General features: G+C 44.2%; 2 protein-coding genes across 31 annotated transcripts in view; one reads left to right on the top strand and one right to left on the bottom strand.

Moving 5' to 3' along the window:
* The first annotated feature begins 234 nt into the window (after positions 1–234).
* NME3 (NME/NM23 nucleoside diphosphate kinase 3) lies at positions 235–7,521 on the top strand. The gene is made up of 5 exons (XM_026682483.2): positions 235–736; positions 2,942–3,072; positions 5,090–5,191; positions 5,754–5,866; positions 6,606–7,521. The coding sequence occupies exons 1-5, from the start codon at positions 694–696 to the stop codon at positions 6,721–6,723; spliced, it is 507 nt and encodes a 168-aa protein (XP_026538268.2). The 5' UTR covers positions 235–693; the 3' UTR covers positions 6,724–7,521.
* Positions 7,522–8,727: 1,206 nt separating this feature from the next.
* The window catches only part of MAPK8IP3 (mitogen-activated protein kinase 8 interacting protein 3), a 59,003-nt gene continuing 45,970 nt past the window's right edge, over positions 8,728–21,760 (bottom strand). For 17 of the 30 annotated variants that reach the window (XM_087973318.1, XM_087973323.1, XM_087973331.1 and 14 more), the window contains 13 exons: positions 21,129–21,314; positions 19,135–19,321; positions 18,311–18,433; positions 16,886–16,966; positions 16,382–16,449; positions 15,668–15,816; positions 14,784–14,955; positions 14,209–14,322; positions 13,952–13,990; positions 13,404–13,586; positions 12,082–12,225; positions 11,550–11,650; positions 8,728–9,220 (listed from right to left, as the gene is read on the bottom strand). In XM_087973318.1, the coding sequence (XP_087829444.1) occupies positions 9,176–9,220; positions 11,550–11,650; positions 12,082–12,225; positions 13,404–13,586; positions 13,952–13,990; positions 14,209–14,322; positions 14,784–14,955; positions 15,668–15,816; positions 16,382–16,449; positions 16,886–16,966; positions 18,311–18,433; positions 19,135–19,321; positions 21,129–21,314 (1,592 nt within the window). In that variant the 3' untranslated portion in view covers positions 8,728–9,175. Of the gene's footprint in view, positions 11,651–12,081; positions 12,226–13,403; positions 13,587–13,951; positions 13,991–14,208; positions 14,323–14,783; positions 14,956–15,667; positions 15,817–16,381; positions 16,450–16,885; positions 16,967–18,310; positions 18,434–19,134; positions 19,322–21,128; positions 21,315–21,760 lie in introns of all 30 variants that reach the window. The other 13 variants (XM_087973327.1, XM_087973338.1, XM_087973314.1 and 10 more) reach the window with 3 other exon arrangements.

Here is a 21,760-nt window from a genome sequence, read left to right as displayed (position 1 = left end):
AAAGGAAAGGAAGAAGGGAGGAGAGGAAAGGAAAGGAAAGGAAGAAGGGAGGAGAGGAAAGGAAAGGAAGAAGGGAAGGGAAGGGAAGGGAAGGGAAGGAAGAAGGGGAGGAGAGGAAAGGAAAGGAGAGGAAAGGAAAGGAAAGGAGAGGAAAGGAAGAAGGGGAGGAGAGGAAAGGAAAGGAAAGGAAGAAGGGGAGGAGAGGAAAGGAAAGGAAAGGAAGAAGGGGAGGAAAGGAAAGGAAAGGAAAGGAAGAAGGGGAGGAAAGGAAAGGAAAGGAAAGGAAAGGAAGAAGGGGAGGAGAGGAAAGGAAAGGAAAGCAAGAAGGAAAGGGAAGGGGACACTTTTAAGACCTTGGCCATTTCAACTCCCAGAATTCGCCTGCCATGCTGGGAATTGAAGCCCACAGGTCATCCCGGCTTTCAAGAGTCCCGTTCAAGAGCGTGCAGTTCTCCCACCAAACCCTCCGTGCCAACTGCAACCCCTCCGCGGCTTTGAACTGCGGCAGCCGCGCCCCCCGAAGCCCAAGACAGTCCCGGGCAGGGCTCCGCCTCTGTCGAAGGCGCGTGCACGCGCGCATGCATCCGCCCGGACACCGGCCGGCCTGGCCTTCCCTTCCAGGATCCCTGCACGTCCCCGCTGCCGCTACTGCTGCTGCTGCTGCTGCCGGTGCTACCTGCTGCTGGTCCCACCATGATTTTCTTGCTGGCTTTCTTTGCCAGCATCTTCCAGACAGGTGAGCAGCAGGTGGGGCGGGGGGCGGGCAAGGGAAGGGCCCGCGCTGCAGCGTCTCTGCAAGGCGCCCGGTGGATGTCTCAGCAACCGCTTAACAAACCGCTTTGTTCTTCGGCTCAATCCCAAAGCTGCGTGTCAAGGCTTCCAGACACCCCCGGCTCAGTCCTTTCCGGATCCGTCCCAGGATGAGGGTTGGGGAATCTTCCTTTCCCCACGTGCAAACGACCCCAACCCTCATTCTGTTGTCCTGCCTAGGGGATTCGAAGCCTCTCCTTTTGCAAACGCCGTTGACGCCCCTTCCAGGTTAAGCTGGAATTAAAAGGACGAGATCACTTTCAGACGAGAGGGATTCGCCTTTTCTCCCCCCGATTGGAGTGAGATGAGGCTGCACTTTTACGGGAGACCCTTGGGACTCTGGCCTCGATCTACCTTCATTCTTCAAAACATCTTTACATCCTTGCTGTGCTCCAGCAGCTCTGCACCCTTTCCCCAACCAGCTCCCGTGGCTTGAAAGGAAGATGCTGTCCACACACAAGCTATTAACACAGGTAGTCCTCGATTTGCAACCCAAAAAGAGACTGGAACGTTTCCTGGTTTAAGTGGTGCAGTTGTTAAGCAAGATGTCGTGGGACTGCAACTTGCCACTCCCCCCCCCCCCCCCCCCTGCGCTTCGCTTGTCAGAAGCCGGCTGGGAAGATCATGAGTGGCCTTGAAAAACAGCGCTTTAAAAAAGTGACCTGTGACTTGATCCTCACACTTGCAACATCACTTCGTCCCCACTGTCAAAATAATCCAAATTCAGGCAACTGGCATGTATTTACCACAGTCCTGGCATCACATGATTGGCACGTGATGCCTGCCAGTTTTTGACAAGCAAAAAGCAATGGAGGTGGGAAGGTGGATTCACTTCAGGAGGACACGATTCATTTAACAGCTGCAGTGAGTCACAACCACCATGGCCACACAAAAAACAAAAAAAGATGGTAGAATCAGGCAAGACTCACTGCCTTGCTTAGTAGTGGAAATTCTGGAGCCCATTGTGGTTGTAAGTTCAAGGCTATCTGTCATAGATAGAATATATAGAAATAGATAGAATTCTTTGTTGGCCAAGTGTGATTGGACACACAAGGAATTTGTCTTGGTGCAAATGCTCTCAGTGTACATAAAAGAAAAGATACATTCGTCAAGAGTCAAGAATCATCAGGTACAACACTTAATAATAGTCATAGGGTACAATAAGCAATCAAATCATACTAGGAAACAGTCCATATAAAAGCGACAAAGTTACAGTTATACCATCACAAGTGGAAGGGGATGGGTGATAAGGAGTGATGAGAAGATTAATAGTAATAGTAGTGCAGACTTTGTAAATAGTTGGACAGTGTTGAGGGAATTATTTGTTTAGCAGAGTGATGGCGTTCGGGGGAAAACTGCCCTTGTGTCTAGTTGTTCTGGTGTGCAGGGCTCTATAGTGTCGTTTTGAGGGAAGGAGTTGAAACAGTTTCTGTCCAGGATGTGAGGGGTCTGTAAATATTTTCACAGCCCTCTTTTTGACTCCTGCAGTATGCAGGTCCTCGATTGAAGGCAGGTTGGTAGTAATTGTTTTTTCTGCAGTCCCAATTACTCTCTGGAGTCTGTGTCTGTCTCGTTGGGTTGCAGAACCAAACCAGACAGTTATAGAGTTGCAGATGACAGACTCAATAATCCCTCTGTAGAACTGTCATGAGAATGACTTGGAATCTGCTCCCCAAACCAACGATGGGTATTAGATGTTACCAATAAAGGAGAATCTCTGTAGCTCAGGGTTGACAGGAGGGGTCCTTGGTGCTCTCTGAGCTTGGTTGTTTTCTTGCAGACGTTTCGTTACCCTAACTAGGTAACATCATCAGTGCTGGAAGGAGTGCGGCTTGCTCTCGGTTCCTTGAACACTCCCTTCTAGCACTGATGATGTTACCTAATTGGGTAATAAAACATCTGCAAAAAACCCCCACCAAGCTCAGAGAATACCAAGGGCCCCACAGTTCTCCACCTCCTCCTCTCCTTTCTCCTCTTTGCAAACCCCTTCTGGCATTGATGTTGTTGCCTAGTTGGGTAATGAAACGTCTACAAGAAAACAACCAAGCTCAGAGAGCATCAAGGACCCTTCATCAGACTTCCTCCATCCTTGGTATCTTGCCAGTGTATAATGCCTGTTTCTTGTTTCCAGCTTTTACGGGAGTGAATGAACGCACTTTCCTTGCCATCAAGCCAGATGGGGTACAGCGGCATCTGGTTGGTGAGATCATCCGGCGTTTTGAGAAGAAGGGATTCAAGCTGGTGGCAATGAAACTCATGCAGGTGAGAACAGCCAGGGGAGCTCCCAGGTAGAACTCAGGGACTCTGGTTGATGTTTTTCTTATTGTGGGTGACCTGGTCTGTTTTAAATTAGAGGTGTGTGAATGAAGCCTTTATTATTTATTGAAATTCACAATACCCGTCTCTTTAAATGTAACCAGAGGTGGCATTCAGCCGGTTCTGACCAGTTCTAGAGAATCGGTAGCGGAAATTTTGAGTAGTTTGGAGAACCAGCAAATACCCCCTCTGACTGGCCCCACCAACCCCATCTCTTCTCTGCCTCCTGAGTCCCAGTTGATCGGCTGGGTCTTCTTTGGTTGCCCTGCACAGGAGAACAGAGCTGGAAAGCAGGTTAGGGGGTAGGGAGGGAATGGGGATTTTACAGTATCCTTCCCCTGCCACGCCCACCAAGCAATGCCTAAGAGCAACACCCACAGAACCGGTAGTAAAAAAATTTGAATCCCACCACTGAATGTAACTCTGGTCAGTTAACAGAAATTAAGGCAAATGAAGGCGAAATACACCTGTCCCAGGATAATGTTGCAGGATCCAGTCTGGGCCGGTCACTGGGACCACTGGTTTTGTCTTCCAAGCGTCTCTCTAGCAGTTCCCTGAGGATGGGTTCCCTCAAAAGTCCAAAAGCTGAGAAGACTCAACCTCTGGTCCAGGGACCTGACTCAGATTGGATCCTGCGAAAATTGAAATACAATAAATTAGGTCAAAAATCTAAAATGGCCATCAAGGAAACGGTGCAGCCAGTGAATATGCCCTCAATTATTTTCTGGATTTCTATGCTTGGGGAAAATAGCCAAGTCTTTCTGAAAGCCAGCAAAATCAGAGTCAACAGTAGCCTTGAACAATATAATTACGTCCAAACCAACTTCTATTTGTCCTTTTCTCTGACGAGCGGCCATTTTGGAGGTCAAGGACTCTGTCCACTTAACCCAGCGTTTCCCAACCTTGGCAACTTTTGAGATGAAATCTCCCAGAATTCCCCAGCGAGTTGGCATGCTGGCTGGGGGAATTCTAGGAGTGGAAGCCCACCCATCTTAAAGTTGTTGAGAAAACAGATCTAACCAAAACTAATTATGATTATGTTAGTCTTCCTCAGGTTTGGCGATAGTTGGGGCAAATAACATTTATCATCATTCTTTCTGCTCCTCATTCACCATTTCATTCCTACAGGATTCAGACAAAATGCCAGATAGATATCAAACATAGAGATCTAATCTGGCTGAGATAGGTCCTTTTATCCCTTATCTTGTATTATTGGTACTATAGTTTCTTACACACTCTGTAGAACAGATGGCCTTATTAAAAGTACTAGCTCTATACCCATGCTTCGCTATGAAACTATGTGATCAGGCTTAGTTTTGGGGGAGGAAAATAAGGGGGAAAATTGTGCCTCTGTCTACCAACATCCATCAGTATTCATCTGGCTAGTGTCCTGTCAGTGTGAGAGAGAGTTGAGGGCTGTTTGGAAGCTGAAACAGTATTTGCTGTGTGAGCAAGGAGACAGCAAGGAGCCTGGGCATGGCTTAGCTCAACTGAGCTGTACTAAAACTGGTTGCTACGGTGAAACTAAAACTGAAACTCCTCTGCTTGTGTTTTGCATTTGGAAGGGATTTCTTTTCAGGTGGGGAGGGGGAGTAGAACTCCTTAGCATCAGACCGTGTTTTAATAATAATATAGGAAATAGTAATGCTCTGATGATCATTTCGAAAAATCCTTTCTTAGTGAGCACCTAGAAGCCAAGAGGAACATACGTGCCAAATTTCAAATTTGTAGGCTTTACGGTTCTGGAGATTTTGTGATGATGCGTGAGTGGTATTTTGCTTTTATATATATAGATAGAAGATTATCCTCTTTTGAGCTTTCAAGTACATGTTGAAGCTGAGTTTGGTTGAAGAACCTGCCCAAGATTTTAATTCCTTCCCAATCTGCCAGTGGGAGCTTAGTATCCAGTGTTTTTACTAATGTCTGTAACCTGTTGATTGCATCTGATGTATCTTCTACTCAGGCATCAGAAGAGTTGCTGAAGGAACATTACAACTCTCTCCGTGAGCGTCCTTTTTTCAGCCGCTTGGTGTCATTCATGAGTTCGGGACCGATTGTGGCCATGGTGAGGAACAGAGATATAAGAGGCTAAACATCAAATCATTAAATTTCCTGAGGTCAAATGCTCCCCTCTGAGGGACAACCCGAAGTCCAAGGGCTCAGGTAGTTTTCCAGACTCAGCCTGAGATATTCGTCAAGCCCAGCAACTTTGGCCAAGTGGGACTTTTTGAGTTGCAAGAATTTTTCCTCCTCAATTTATAGAGGCCCAAAATGTTCTCTCTTGCACTATTTTGATTCGTCTTCCTGAAGTTTCCAGGGCAGCCTCAAAGCAATAAAAAGGGTATTGGAATTTTTCACCACTAAATATTTGGTGCACATTTTGTTGCATCTTTCTTAGGCACTAGCTTTTTCTTAGCCTTATTGGTTTTGAGAAGATGCCAACCACCCTTCTTGCCAGTTGGGGCAGAACTACTGTGCCTTCTTCTACTTCATCAATAATTTTTGCTTTTGGGGGGAAAAATGCCATTGACCCAAATGGCATTATTCCTCCAAGAACTTTTGGGTGACTGAAAGAAAGAGGCATCGAAGTTGTGGCTGTTGAACATTCTCTGTTTCCTTTCTGTAAGGTCTGGCAAGGGCAGGGGGTAGTCAAAACTGCCCGCCTGATGATCGGCGAAACCAACCCAGCCGATTCCAACCCTGGAACCATCCGAGGAGATTTCTGCATTGAAGTGGACAAGTGAGTTGAAGTCATTCATCCTCGACATGCAACCCCCGTTGAGCCCAAAATTTCTGTGCTAAGTGTGACATTTGTTAAGGGAGTGTTTCCCCATTTTACAGCCTTTCTTGCCACCGTTAAGTGAATCACGGCAATTATTAAGTTAGTAACGTGGTTGTGAAGTGAGCCTGGTTTCCCCATTGACTTCGCTGGTCAAGAAGGTCACAAAAAGGGATCGTGTAGCCCCAGGACACTGCAAGTGTCACAGCAGTAGCAATAGCACTTAAGACTTGCCTGCCGCTTCACAGTGCTTTACAGCCCTCTCTGAGCGGTTTTGCAAAGTCAGCATCTTGCTCCCAACCATCTAGGGCGTTTTACTGACCTTGGAAGGGTGGAAGGCTGAGTCAAGCTTGATCCGGTCAGGATCGAACTGCAGACAGCTGGCAGTCTGCAGAAGTAGCCTGCAGTACTGCATTCTCACCACTGCGCCACCACGGCTCCTTGAATATCTAGCTTGAATATCATTCTGAGATAAAATCGCTACAACTGTAGAACCTGTGAATAAGCAGGGCTGTCCTGGTGCCTCTGGAATCGACGGGCCTTTCTTTTCTATTTCCCTCTGTGTCTTTTGTGTTTCGATGGGAGGTAGGGCTATAAGGAGCTATGTAACCTAGAGGGAGGTGAACCTTGTCTTGTACGTAATATATTTCTCTCCGAATAAGTTCAACTTCCTCTTACACTACCTTTTCTTTCTCTGTAGGAACGTGATTCATGGCAGTGATTCGGTAGAGACTGCTCAGCGAGAAATTGCACTCTGGTTTCGTTCTGAAGAACTGATCTGTTGGAAAGATAGCAGAGACCACTGGATTTATGAATAACCATTTTAAAAAAAAAATCTCTTGGAGTCTGGAGTTCCCCAGCTGGGAATCTTCTGAATGTATCGCACACTGACTCATGTCAAATAGAGCACCGGCTGATATGTTCCTTGAATAATATCTGCAAAAGCACAAGTGCACAGATGTCTTCCAATCAGATATTATTCTTCAAATGTCCCTCCTACATTAAGCTTTTCACTCCAATTTCTTATTTGGTTTTTTTTGTTGCTGGACAGAGCTGGAGAATATTTCTCTAACCTTTCATCTAATTCTCCAAAAATTCACTCTAAGATAAAAGAGAGCAATGTTTGACTGCCAAGCAACGAAAATAATTCGTTCCCAATTAATTAGGAGGCAGAGGGAACAAAGCCTTATGGTCAAATGTTTTGTGGATTTTTTTTTCCCAGTTTAAATGCTAAAACTAATCTCATTCTCTTTAAGGAGCAGGAAAGAATGATGGTTGAAAGGGCAGAATTTCTGGCACTGTAGTTTGATTGTTCCACCTGTCTAAAGTGAGTTTTTAATACTTCAGGATGGACAAGTGCTTTAATTCATTTCTAATGCTATGTTCAGCCCCTGGGGTTGCAAAAATATGTCGAACAGGGAACAAATTAATGCCTGCTTAAGAGAGAGACCTGCGAGATCTATAGGTTTCTATACTATTAAGTTACCAACTGAAATGCTGGAACGAGACGCACAGTTCTATTTGCAAATATTTTCCGAGGGTATTTTGTCTGTCTGTACAAGCCTATTGCTTTTCAACATTGCGTTTTGTTTTGTAAAATAAATTTGGGAAAGACAGCCCTTTTCATTCCTTCTGTTTTCAGAGAGGTTGTGTAATTAGAGATTGTGGATTATTGAGTCTGGAGAAGGCAAGGCGAGAATAGGGCTGCCCCCTTGAGGGACTGGAAAATAAGGACTCAGCAGGCAAATACAGAGGACTGAAAGTGGCAGTCGTGGAGTGTGCAGCTAGTAGAATATTTGTAACTCGGCATTGAACTATGGTGCTCTCTGAGCTTGCTTGGTGGTCGACTTGCAGACGTTTCCTTACCCAAGTAGGTCACGTCATCAGTGCCAGAAGGGAGTGGGGTTTGCTGTCTGAGTGGCTTGCCCTGCCAGTGTTGGTAAGAGGGGTTTTCCCCCCCTTGGTAGCTCTTTGATTAGGCTGTTTACTATTTAAATGTCTATGGAGATTCTCAGTCCTCCAAGTCATGGTTGTCCCAAAGGTTATTTTTGAAGAGGCAAATGGACTTCCTTGCTTTTCTTTGAAGACCTTTCACTTCTCATCCAAGAAGCTTCTTCAGCTCTGACTGGAGGATTGAGAATGGAAGGATTTACATTGACAAATAAGGAAGCTGTCTGCAAGGAATATAAATCCTTCCGTTCCCCATCTTCCAGTCAAAGCTGAAGAAGCTTCTTGGGTCTTCAAAGAAAAACCAGAAAGTCTAGCTGCCTCTTGTATAAAAGAACCTTTGGAACTGTTTACTATTTACTTTGATTCGTTTACCTACTTCACCAGAATGCCTCCTTGCCAGCAATCAACACCCAGATAAATCAAGATTAAAACAAGGGTTAAAATCAAACCAAAAATCCATCAGTAAACAATACTGCAGTGAGGAAAGTACCAACTCAGACAAACGAACAGTAAACAACAGCCTAACCAAGGAGCTGTCATGGAAAGAACAACACCCCTACCAACACTGACAGGGAAAGCCACTAGTACAGTACATAGAAAAAGAGCAAAACCCCCACCCCCTTCTGGTACTGATGATGGTACCTAGTTGGGTCACGAGATGTCTCCAAGAAAACAAGTAACTTTAGAGAGCGTTAATGCTTCCACAATATGTACCAGCCACGTAGAACTCTGACTACACACTTAACAATGTCACTTTCTCCCCCCCCCCCACTGGTGTGTATTCCACTAAGAGGTGGAGGCCTCCCTCCTTGGAAGTTGCACGTGAGAATCTTCCATCTTTCTCAGGGGTTTCAGCAATGCTCTCAGACCCGTGACGATAATACATTTTTATTACATACAGAACAGATATGATTTTCAGTTTGTTTGGTAGCACGGAAGGGAGAAAGCACGGGGGAGGTTTAGTTTTCATACAGCCGTCTCTTTACATCTTCAAACAAAACAGCAGAGTTTTACAGCCTCAAGACAACTTTTTTTAAAAAAATCCTTTTATAACATACAAGTCAACTTTACATACATCACAGTGGAATTGCAGCAGGAAAGGTTTCTCTCTCTGTGTGTGTGAGGCCCCTCAGTCAGCGTTTCTCCAGGCTGGCTGACAGCCCCTAAAAAGGAGCACATTCTTTAGATGCTGTCTCCTTCACTGTCTCCTCCTCCTCCTCTTCCTCCTCCACGCCATTCACACGTGTGTGTGCTTCTTTTCAACATGCTCCCAACTGCAAAAGGCTTGGGAGCAGATGCAGCAAACAAGCAAGGTTAGGACTAGTAAATGCCGGAAAAATGAGAGAGGCTGGAGGCTTCATCAAACTTTAAAAAACAAAGAAAGAAACAAACTCGGTTTCAAATGTATGTAAGAACAGGATATGCTCTCGTGCCTTTGCTATTTTTTTTTTTTTTGGTTTAGTTTTTTTTTTCTTTGCAGAGTTTCTTAACCTCGGCCACTTTTAAGAAGTGTGGATCTCAACTCCCAGAATTCTCCAAGATTTGAAATCCAAATTTCTTAACATGGCCAAGAAACGTTGTAGAGTACCCATCCTAAGCACCGTCTCTCTTTCTTTATATATATGTTTGTTCATTCTCCTCTTGGGAAAACGCAGTGCTTTGTAACTACCCAGAAGCAAATCCCATCAAACTAAGAACAGCCTACTTTCTGAGCCATGAATAGCACTGTGGCTTCAATATCAACCTTTCATTTTTATCACGGAGCCAATTTCGTAGGCTGGATGGGTTTGTCATGCTATATTCAACCTTCTCAATTTGCTACCCTTCGTGTTAGAAGTACAACTTTCTGAATTCCCTTTTGGCCAGGTGGATTTAGAGCAGGGGTCTTCAAACTTGACATATTTAAGACTTGTGGATGTCAACTCCCAGGATTCCTCCTCCAGTTATGTTAGCTCAGGAATTCTGGGAGTTGAAGTCCACAAGTCTTAAACTTGCCAAGTTAGAAGTCCCTTGATTTAAGAGTTTTGGGGAAACATAGTCCTCATATGTTTAGGTAGGTTGTAGCACCTGGTGAACCATGGCTGATCCCCAAAAGCCAAGCAGGTCAGACTGGCATAGGAGGCCATCAACAAACCCCAGGGTTGTAGGCCAGACTGTGGTTGGAAAAAGGGGAAGAAGAAACCAACACGGATGTGTCGATGAAGACCCTAGAAGCTGACCTTAACTGACTGGGGGAATTGCCTTGATAGACCCAGCTGGAAGGCATCCAGTTGGGAAAGGCTAGAAGAGATACTAAGCCCATCTGGGATGGTCCTGGGGTCTGACCAAGCTCATCAACCTTTGAAACACCTCCAAATAATGTATCTTTATAGAAGATAAAGTTCATCTCCTTAGCAGCCTTTTTGGACCTCATCAGACTCGTCTATCTCAGATTTCTGTTGCTGCTTCTACAACTCCTAGTCCTAAGAAGGAACCTCCAGCTGTCCTTCACTTCCCCTCCTCCCTACTTCCTTCTCCCGGACAATTGCCTATCTCTCTACAGTTTCCACTCTTGCATTCTCTGACCCATTTGTCTTCCATTTCTCTTAGTTCCTGCCCTGACTTTTCTCTTTTCGAGATAGATCACCTGACTTATATTCCTGCAGTTTCCCCAGATACATTGAACGTGGCTTTTACCCTCCAAAATATCCATCCAACACGGTTCTGGAATACTGCAATATTTCAAGGAGGAAGAAGTTCAGGTTTTTCTGGCTTGCTGTAAACAAGATCCTCAATGTGTATCTTGCCTTCTCATCCTTTAGGATGCCATTTGCTATAAGGCAGGTATAGAGTAGCAAGAAGGCAATCCCACCTTCAGGTAGCCTCCCTGGTAAACCCTTATTATCTTTATTGCAACTCTATCCTTCTGCTCCTTCCAAGAGCCCAGAACGGTTTACCAGAGTGGTGCCTAGACCACAGTGAACCCACCAGTGCCCAATTAAAATAAATTTAGCGATGGGAACTCATCCTGTGCCCAGAGCCCATATTTTAGATACAATGCCAACTGCTGACATGTGGCTACAATTCCCAAACATACCTGAAAACCTTCCTGGTACAGATTTTAAGACATGTTAGCCAAGTTCAGATCGCTCCTAAATTCGTGCCCGGACCTCACAGAATAATTGCGAAGGAGAAAGGTAACAGGGATGTTGCTTGCTCTCAAAAACATCTCGCTCATACTGGCTTGGAGACCCAATCCAACTGTCGACACGGTTTCCATGTTGGCAAAGGGAGTGAGCCAGTTAAGCAGTTCATAGGTACTTTTCTCCATGCAGGTAGGAAAGAAGGAAAGAAGGAAGAGAAGGAGGGGAAAGTTGTCCAGTCCTTCTGAGCCAAGGGTGATCTTCCTTTGCGCGTCTCGACTTCTGGTGCAACAACTTCATCCACAAATTCCCTCTTGCCGGAAAGCCAGCGGTAACCCAGCCAGTCTAGAAAGTCCCACCAGCTCAAGACCATCACTGTAAACCTGGAGAGGGAGGGAGCCACTGCATGGCACAGGAACAGTTGTAGTTATCTGGGATCGGACAGGCCAGCGGTAGGAATTATGCAAAAGTTCCATATGTACATATTGGCATTCGGGAAGTGGGTGTCAGTAGAAGGGAGAAAATTACATTGGCAGGAAGAGAAGAGAGGCTCATTCCGGGATATAAGATACCTGCCAGACGATGATGTGGCTTCGTTCAGCCTTGGAGAGAATAGGCTTCACCTGGGCAACATCGCCCGTGTTTTCTTCGGTCTCATCGTCTTCTCCATCTCCTTTAGAGGGAAGAGAAATAATAATAATAATAATTTTAAAAAATACAGCATCAAGAAAGCTCCCTTCTCAGCAAAATCCACCAAACAGACGATCAAATACCAATCGTGTTGAGACCTTGGATTTGCACAAGAGAACTCTTTACTATCAAAGAATTTATTTTTTGCATAGTAAAGGAAGTGCTCAACTTAAGTTCATTTAGTGACCATTCAAAGTCACAACGGGACTGAAAAAAAGTGACTTATGACCGTTTTTCACTGTGCAGCATCCCCCGTGGTCAAGTAATCAAACTTCAGATGCTTGGCAACTGGTTCATATTTACGACAGTGGCAGGGTCCTGGGGTCACATGATCCCCTTCTGCAACGTTCTAGTCCAGGGGTCTTCAAACCTGACAGCCTTAAGACTTGTGGACTTCAACTCCCAGAAACTCACCAATCCGGAAGTCAATGTATCCTTCACCCCCACTTAGCACGAGGACATTTTTCAGCTTCTGTCCTTCCTCCTCGACGGTGTCTGTGCTGGGGTTCTCTGAAGGACTGTCCAGGACACTCCCATTCAACGTGGCAAGGACGTTTCCTAAAAGGACGTAGAGCTAATTAGCAGCAGCTCCACTCCAACCTTTCAAGAAGAGGACAAGGCTCTGGGACAGCAGCTTGAAGCAAAACGAAGCAGGACTGACATGGGAATATTTTTCAAATCACAGGGCAATTGGGTAGTGATGTGGCAGCCTGTGAAGTTGCAACGATGCCAGGCTTAAGTATTATAATTATTTGTTCCTCCCCTGCCAGTTCTTCCTTATTAACCTGAAATGCTTCTACAGTGTGGCAGTTTTAATCCCAAGTCTGTCTCTTCTCCACTGTTGTCTGATGTGCAATTGTGAGACTAACATCATAATATGAAAATTACGACTCTAATCAAAAAGATCACTCAGTGTTATAGACACAGTGATTCAAACATAGCGGTAAATACAGCATTTATCAACTGCTTTGTTCCTTTTGGGTTTTTTTTGCAATCAGTATTTATTTAGTCGATGGTCAGAAAAATTTAGAAGAACTAAACAGAGTGAAGCAAATAAATGTAATAATATAATAACAGCTGGCAAAATAAATCAAACAATATAACCTTCCCTTCTCTACTACTATGTCAGTACAGTTGTTACCCAGGTGATAAATCTAAAACATTATAAAATAAAAATAAAAACTATTTGTTTCTCAACATTTTGGCTGAGATCAAGTGCAGTATCTGGTCCCTTTTTTTGCAGGACACTTAATATGTCGAGCTCACAAATTACCAGAATTTTATGTATTAGTGTAGAAATCTTTCAGATGGAGAGAATAGAGTAGAGTAGAGTAGAGTAGAACAGAACAGAACAGAACAGAACAACAGAGTTGGAAGGGACCTTGGAGGTCTTCTAGTCCAACCCCTGCCTAGGCAGGAAACCCTACACCACTTCAGACAAAGGGTTGTCCAACATCTTTTTTAAAACTTCCGGTGTCGGAGAATTCACAACTTCTGGAGGCAAGTTGTTCCACTGGTTAACTGTTCTCACTCTTAGGAAATTTCTCCTTAGATCTAGGTTGCTCCCCTCCTTGATTAGTTTCCACCCATTGCTTCTTGTCCTGCCCTCAGGTGTTTTGGAGAATAGTGACTTTCCAGAAAGTGACTAATATTTTGGACCTATATGGGACACAAACTGCTTGGGGAAAGTTGATGTTGCAGTTTTATACACAAAGACCGAGAAATGCGCTACTGACCAGGGACGGAGACAAAGAACTTGACCGCATCGCGATGTCCATGGAAACAGAGCTGGGCTTGCGCCATAGAACAATAGGGGATGAAGCTACTGGTGGACTTGTCATTGCTGTCATCTCCACCGTAGACATGGATGACCCCTCCAGGGCGGTTCCCCTCTCCAGATGTTGGCGAGGTCTTGTTGGCTGAGACCAAAGGAAGAGAAACGGAAGTCAACAAGCAAGGTGGGGAAAGATGGATGGTTTCTCTCTCCGTTGCAGGTATTAAAACGGATTCATTCGTAACTTCCTTTCACGGCATCTGGGAAATGTTATGGACAATCTCCTAATCTCACACTTTCAGGTAGTGTGGACTACAATCATCCCCAAGCATGTCACCCATTTGATTCACCCCACTATTTCACCTGTTCCATTTCCCCGGCAATTTCTGAGTGAATGGGGAGGGAGATGGCCCAAAGAAGAGAAGTGAGCAGATGAATCAAGGGATGGAAAAATGAGTGGAAAGCTTAAAACATCCCATCCTAGGAATCCCTTGTTGGTTAAGTACTTACCCCTGAGCCCAAGAAGCTGACCTCGGTGAAGGACCACCGCTAAGGCAGAGGAGGAAGCCAAGAGGGAGGGGAAAAAAACAGATCGGGGGAGGGGGAGAAAAAAGTGGTTATTGGGAGAACAGCTAAAAGACAATCTTGGCAGAAATATAAATCATTTTTTTTTTTCACGGAGGGAATGAAAAGCATTAGGGATAATTCTGATGTTTCTTCATACAACGGAGGAAATAATTGAAAACATGCAAACATCAACCACTTACTCTCAGTCAAAGGGATAGAAATGACCACTCCGTTGCCCGTGCCGACCCACAGGCGATTGCCAGCGATGAGTAAAGCTGTGATTCGCACAAAGGAGAAACCCAGTTTTCCAGTCCCTGAACAGAAGAGCACCATGTCATTGGCTGGTATTGTACAAGCAATACCCAAAAGTTCAAGAAAGATCTACAAACATTAGCTAGCTACTATAGGAGGTGACCAGGCTAAGCTGGAAGGCAGGGTTAAACACATCATTAGCTTGGAATCCTTACGTAGCCACATGAGACCTATGTTCAACTCCCAGTGAATTCCATTGACTCTTATCTGGCACTACTTTAAGGGCTTGACCATTAGTAGGCCAGATTCTTGTGTAGAGGAAGCCTGGAATAAACTTTTAATGCTTTGAACGCTTGTTCCGGCTTACTTGGGCCTGACAGCTATTTAACCAAGCTTGCTGGGGACTTCAAGGATCCTAGAAGGACACTATTGTAGGATCCAGTGCTAAGCACATGGAGCAGCAAGGAAGAAGAAGCTAAAAGGGTTCAAAAGGAGGAATGCTTGTGATGCCATTTCATTTTACCTAACATTTTGCTGACATAGGGCTCAATATCCACATCCTGGAGATGTTGATGAGTGTGGGCATGATAGAGCCGTAAAGTGGAGTCCAGACGGATGGAAACCCAAACTCCATCTCCAATCCAGGCCAGCTGCCGGATCTGGCTTTCCCGGCGTGGATGAGCATCAAAGGACTTCTGGAAAAACCATCAAGGAAGGAAGCTTTGATTTTACAACAGTTACAAACCTAACTTTCTTAGGTTTCTTGTACGTCCACTAGCACACCACAACCTCAAATATCAGCCACCCTGCTCTAAAATTATAGCTTTTCCAATAATAATCTCAGCTGCCTTGCTTAAAAGTAACTGGCATTAAGTTATCAACTAATCCATAAGCAGGGTTTTTTCCCCCCCCCAAAGAAAGAGCTATTGTTGACTTCTGACTGGGACAAGGGTGTTCACACCCCAAAGGAGATGGAGTCAAGAACTCAGCCAGGCCAGGACCAAAAAAATATATCTCACCTTGATTTAATTTAAATTTAATTAAAAGAGAAATAAATAACACCAGTGAGGTCTTTCCCACATTCGTTTGATAAATTTCCTTTCCTGGCCCATGAGAAATTTGATGACAACTCAGGAGAATTGGGGGTGGACACCAAAAGTTAGGGGATGCAACTGAATCTTTTTTTTGGGGGGGAGCTATTTTCAAGCGGTGTGGTCCATCAAAGCTTATGTGAAAATAAAAATATTCTTATCTTCAGTGACATAACTTCTGGGTGGTCTCCGACTGATTCATGTACCCTTTAGCTGTCAAAGTAAATTAAGCTTTTAGTATCTTAAGAAAAAAGCAGAGAAGAGGAAGGGACTTCCTAAGGATAGCAGTAGGACGCTGGTCAGATACTCCCGTTACCTCGATCTGCATTGTCTTTGGCTGGATGACATGAATTTTGTTCTTGTAGCCACACCACACTCTGTCGTATACCACAGCCATGCAGCGAATGGAATGATGGGTGTGGCCTAGGTCCATGAGATGGTAATTGCTGAGATCCCACTGACCATCTAAAGAAAAAGGAAGGGAGAGGAGAAGACAATAAGAGCTGTTTTGAGACTGGAATCCCCTTGAGGAATCAGGCACTTCTTTGAACAACAGAACCACACTGAATTGAACAGGTCCATTTGGGATCCAACCTTGGCTTTAGGAATCCAACCTTGGCTTTAGGAATCTATATTAAAGCGTCTCGAACACTTAGTTTTCCACCCTGGTTCAGCAAAGGAAGTAATTGGTTCTACAATCAAGCCACCCAGATAGTTACAAAATTTTCAGTATAGCTGAACTGGAATTGGTTTTCTTAAGGCCACTATTCCAGGCCCTGAACTCTGAAAGCATAACCCGATCTAGACCAACGTTCATATTTGAAGCTATAAGTACGAGTATACAGTATCCCAAATTTCTATGGAGCACACCAAAATGTTTCCTGTCTGCTAGATTCTGCCAACTGCAGTGTTAAGTGGCCATGAGACAAGTTAATTTTTACAAGGGCACCCCCAAAATTAATTAATCCTAGTTAATTTTCTCTGTCCAGTTTTCAGCAACTGGGTATCATTTATAGCAACTGACCCTCACCTTCTCCCCGATGGAATATGGCAAGGGTCCCATCTGCCAGGGCCACAAGGACTCGCCCTTTCACGTGCCTAAACAGATAGAGGGAAAAGGAACACAATTTTTGAAGTAAATGGACAACATTTTTGAGGTGGAATAGAATGGGACTTCCTAAGGAAGCATTTGAGAATTCTGCAGTATGACAATCGTAGAAATGTTAGCATCCTGAATATCTTGCTTTTCAGCGAAAAATAACAGCAAAGTTTGCAATATCAGTAATGTAGGGTTTAATTTAGCTTTTTTGAGATTGGAGGTGGTATGTAAGAAATCACCCAGAGTCAGTCAGGTGAGCCAGGCAGTGTAGAAACTTGATTGATAGGAGAGAGGGGTGGGGCCAGGGAATGAGATAGATTTTTAATGCAAATATGCACATTCCAATTCTTTTATTTTTATTTTTACAAAAAATATCATACATAATTCCATAAATATTTATCCATAAAACCCCTAAGTTCATCTTGTTCTACTTACACCAAACTTAGTACTGAATCCTTCAACTTGATGGAATGTAGGCACTTCTTCCAGTTTGACACTGCTGAGTGTACATACAACCTGGCAGGAAAGAATATTAGACAGGATTATTTTGGCAGTGCAGTGGAAACCTCTGGATAATCTTCTTTGGGTTGAGGAGCTAAACAGATTCAGATCCGGTTAGTGCTCTGCTGGGAGCTCTTCAACAAAAACCTCAATTATAGGCCAGATCTGATATGAGGGGGGGAAAAATCTTAAGAATAAGCCAATGGCAAGTTGCCAAAAAACCCTACAAAGACCAGTCTATAAAATCATCACAAATTGAGACAACTTGAAGGAGAGCTTGCTTTTTACCTAGTTATAGACCGGTGTTTTTCAAATTCAGCAACTTTTTAAAAGTCTTGACTTCAACGCCCAGAATTCCCCAGTCAGCATGAACTGAAATCCATGCATCTTAAAGTCACCCAGCTGGCTTTCATGCCTAAGGTGGGACTAGAACACACTATTTCCTGGTGATTGGCCCAAAGTCACCCAGTTGGCTTTCATGCCTAAGGTGGGACTAGAACTCACAATTTCCTGGTGATTGGCCCAAAGTCACCCAGCTGGCTTTCATGCCTAAGATGGGACTAGAACTCACAATTTCCTGGTGATTGGCCCAAAGTCACCCAGTTGGCTTTCATGCCTAAGGTGGGACACTAGAACTCACAATTTCCTGGTGATTGGCCCAAAGTCACCCAGTTGGCTTTCATGCCTAAGGTGGGACACTAGAACTCACAATTTCCTGGTGATTGGCCCAAAGTCACCCAGTTGGCTTTCATGCCTAAGGTGGGACTAGAACTCACAATTTCCTGGTGATTGGCCCAAAGTCACCCAGTTGGCTTTCATGCCTAAGGTGGGACTAGAACTCACAATTTCCTGGTGATTGGCCCAAAGTCACCCGGTTGGCTTTCATGCCTAAGGCGGGACTAGAACTCACAATTTCCTGGTGATTGGCCCAAAGTCACCCAGTTGGCTTTCATGCCTAAGGCGGGACTAGAACTCACAATTTCCTGGTGATTGGCCCAAAGTCACCCAGTTGGCTTTCATGCCTAAGGCGGGACTAGAACTCACAATTTCCTGGTGATTGGCCCAAAGTCACCCAGTTGGCTTTCATGCCTAAGGCGGGACTAGAACTCACAATTTCCTGGTGATTGGCCCAAAGTCACCCGGTTGGCTTTCATGCCTAAGGTGGGACTAGAACTCACAATTTCCTGGTGATTGGCCCAAAGTCACCCAGTTGGCTTTCATGCCTAAGGTGGGACTAGAACTCACGGTCTCTTTCTTTCTAGCCCGGTGCCTTAACCACTAGACCAAAGTGGCTCTCCCACTGAGGTCTGGTGGATTTAGTAACAGACGGGCTGTGAAAACAAAGCCTGAGATTCCTACCAGCCGTTCTGTGCTCCAAGCCACATGGTGGGGGCTGCACTGGTGGTAGCACCCACTGCATTGCCATTTGCCTCTTGATCTGGCACGGCTGTGCTCGACTCCATTTTGGGATGTCCATTCTCACTGTGGGCAGAAAAAACATCCCTTTTTTAAGTGTCCGATGGTACAGGGGGAAAAATGCTTTATAGAAGTAATCCTCCACTTACAAACACAATTGTTCTGTTGCTAAACAGGGTGGCCACTTTCAAAAGACCTTCGAAATATTTCTATCGGCTACACCCAGGCAGTGTCAGACATGTTAACTCCCAATAAATCCATTTTGAAGTTTTGGACGTTTGGCTCGAGACTCGTGATTTAATTGGGGGGAACTGCCAGAATCCTGACAGAGGGTACTTGTTTAGTGACTCTTGCCCAATTTTATGACCTTTTTGCTTATGGTTGTTAAATGAATCATGTTAAGCCAATCTGGTTTCTCCCATTGGTTTTGCTTGTAGGAAACTGGCTGCGAAGGTAACTGATGGCGATCAAGTGAACCTGGGATGCTTCAACCGTCCTAAATACACACTTAGTTACCAAGTGGCCCGGATTTTAATTATAAAATTGGCGATGCTGCAACAATAAGTGGGATGATCGCTCATAGATCACTTTTTCAATGCCTAAATGAACAGTTGCAAGTTGAGGGCTACTTATATCTGGCCAAGCTTTGATCTTCCTTCAACATGGTATACTCTACTCTGCAACTGACTGTCCCTTTTCCACTGATGCTAATTCGTTGCTGAGTTCCTGGGATCTTCCGGGACAATTACAAGCAAGGTCTCTTTTACCTGTTCTGCCTTGCAGGTGCTGGAGCTGGAGTTGGGTCAGTAAACACATGTTCTGTAAGGGGGCCAGTCCGGACCTGAGCTGGCTCCATTTCGCTCACGCCATTCTCTGGCACCTCCGTGGCTTCGGTGGCTTCTTCCGTGGACTGGGACTGATCAATCCTACCATTGCTCGTGGCAGCCACTTCATCTAAAGGCAGAATGGTGACATTAAAGATCAGAGGTCTCCACACTTGGCAACTTTAAGGCTTGTGGACTTTGTTAGAGAATTTTACAATACAAGGATAATAGAATTATACAGAATAGAATATAAAGATGTACTACTATTGGATGGATTTAGGATGATGTAATGAATGTTATAATATAAATTAATTTAAAATTTTGAATATCTCGTCTAAAATGATGGAATAATAGTTATAGTCAAATAAACGATTAACAATGATAATAAGGTATACATATATACTAGGTTGATAATATGAGAATTTATAAAAACTCTAAGTGAGGACTATGGAGAGGATGCACAAAAGATTTGTAACCAACCGACACACTGTATGTATGTAACTGGAAGGTGGTTTTATGTTTTATGTTTTGTTTGTGTATGTTTGTCTAAAATAAAAATTCTTTAAAAAAAAAAAAAGACTTGGGACTTCAACTCCCTTCCTCAATTTGCTACCCTTCATGTTAGAAGTACAACTTTCTGAATTCCCTTTTGGCCAGGTAGATTTAGAGCAGGGGTCTTCAAACCTGACAGCTTTAAGACTTGTGGACTTCAACTCCCAGAATTCCTCCTCCAGTCATGTTAGCTCAGAAATTCTGGGAGTTGAAGTCCACAAGTCTTAAAGTTGCCAAGTTTGGGGACCCCTGTTAAAGATGAAGGAAAAGATGAACAAAAAGAGTGGTTACCAGTGGGTCCAGGGACCCACAGAGAAAACAGGCCCCACCCCAAAAAACACGTCATAAATTTTAAAAGGCAAAATCATTCAAAGCTGCCGGGAGTCCTGTAGAGCAGAGGTCTCCAACCTTGGCAACTTTAAGACTTCTGGACTTCAACTCCCAGAATTCCTCAGCCAGCAAAGCTGGCTGAGGAATTCCAGAATTCCTCAGCCAGCTTTGCTGGCTGAGGAATTCTGAGAGTTAAAGTCCAGAAGTCTTAAAGTTGCCAAGGTTGGAGACCTCTGCTGTAGAGGATATAATTTTTTTAAACAAGATGGTTGGTCACATAGCCAGCCACATGTTTAGACTGGGTTTGCCATTTCTATCCAACTATCAAATCAGATAGGCAGATCTGCTCACATCACTGTGAAGTGACAGCTGCCAGTTCTTTAGCTGGTATTGGCCTTTATATGTACACATCAAATTCTTCCCAAGAGGATGTTGCAATGTATTAATGTACTATGCATGCAGATCCAAGCAGTGCAGTCTTTTGCAATTGACTGGTGGAGATTTTGTATTATTCTTAAAATAATTTGGGAATTTGATGGAAAACGGAAGACAGTTTTAACTGCCATTTAATAGGGTTTCAGCAAAGAAAAGCAGAGTCATAACTGAATTCCGCTTGCCAATTAGAAAGATAAAAATCATTTTTATCAGAATATTGATAACCAAAAAGCTCAATCTACCGCAACGCAATATTTATCCTAAATATTTCAATGCCTTTTTTTTCCCTTCACTAAGATGATCCTGATTAGATCCAGGCTCAGGGGTGGGTAGCTTCAATCAGGGTCATTGGTTCAAGTAATGTGTATAGTTTTCTCTGTTTTCTTTTTCATCTTGATAGGCAGAACACATTCATAATTTTATCCATATGATAGATCTTGGACAGCAAGATTTTACTATATACTGAACTTGTACTATTTGGGTGATCTATTTTTAATCCTGTACAGTTCAATTCAAGGTCATTCTAGTAAAAGAACCGTAAACAGGCTTAATTAAGTAAAAGCAAGCTGAGGATAGGAAAAAAAAACAACCTCTGTCCTTAAAAACATTTGGAAACATACTTTGTCCTTTATCCAACACGGGGGTGTCTCCACGGGAGGAGCAATTGCTGTTGGGAACATTGCAACGAGTTGCACAGCCAACTAAAGTGATGCCTGCTAAGACTCCATCTGTTCCCGAAGATTCCTCAGGGTTCAAGTCCCTTTCTAGAAATATTTCTCCAGGAGGGTAGTCAGTATCACAGGCCGCTGCAAAGATAGCAAGAGGACGAGCACTTAGACTTATATACCGCTTCACAATGTTTGACAGCCCTCTCTAAGCAGTTGACAGAGTCAACCTATTGCTCCCCCAACAATCTGGGTCCTAGTTTTACCCATCTCGGAAGGACGGAAGGCTGAGTCAACTTTGAGCTGGTCAGAATTGAACTCCTGGCAGTGGGCAGAGTTAGCCTGCAATACTGCATTCTAACCACTGTGCCACCAGGGCTCCTAATGCAACATCCAATCAGCTGCAGAAATAGCAATAGCACTTAGGCTTATATACCGCTTCACAGTCTTTTACAGCCATCTCTGAGTAGTTTACAAAATCAGACTTAATGCCCCTCAACAATCTGGGGCCTCATTTTACCGATCTTGGAAGTCAACCTTGAGCCGGTCAGAATTGAACTCCTGGCAATGGGCAGAATTAGCCTGCA

Source organism: Notechis scutatus, chromosome 12, assembly GCF_049901735.1.
Source record: "Notechis scutatus isolate UNSWTSFEM ecotype Mainland chromosome 12, rNotScu1.2, whole genome shotgun sequence".
Taxonomy (NCBI): domain Eukaryota; kingdom Metazoa; phylum Chordata; class Lepidosauria; order Squamata; family Elapidae; genus Notechis; species Notechis scutatus.
This window is presented reverse-complemented; position numbering and strand designations above follow the sequence as displayed.

Excerpts from the sequence above, each read along its gene's own strand:
- NME3 (XM_026682483.2), top strand. The coding sequence starts at position 694 with ATGATTTTCTTGCTGGCTTTCTTTGCCAGCATCTTCCAGACAG. Across the intron at positions 3,073-5,089 it reads TGGCAATGAAACTCATGCAG|GCATCAGAAGAGTTGCTGAA; the intron begins GTGAGAACAGCC and ends TCTTCTACTCAG. Across the intron at positions 5,192-5,753 it reads CGGGACCGATTGTGGCCATG|GTCTGGCAAGGGCAGGGGGT; the intron begins GTGAGGAACAGA and ends CCTTTCTGTAAG.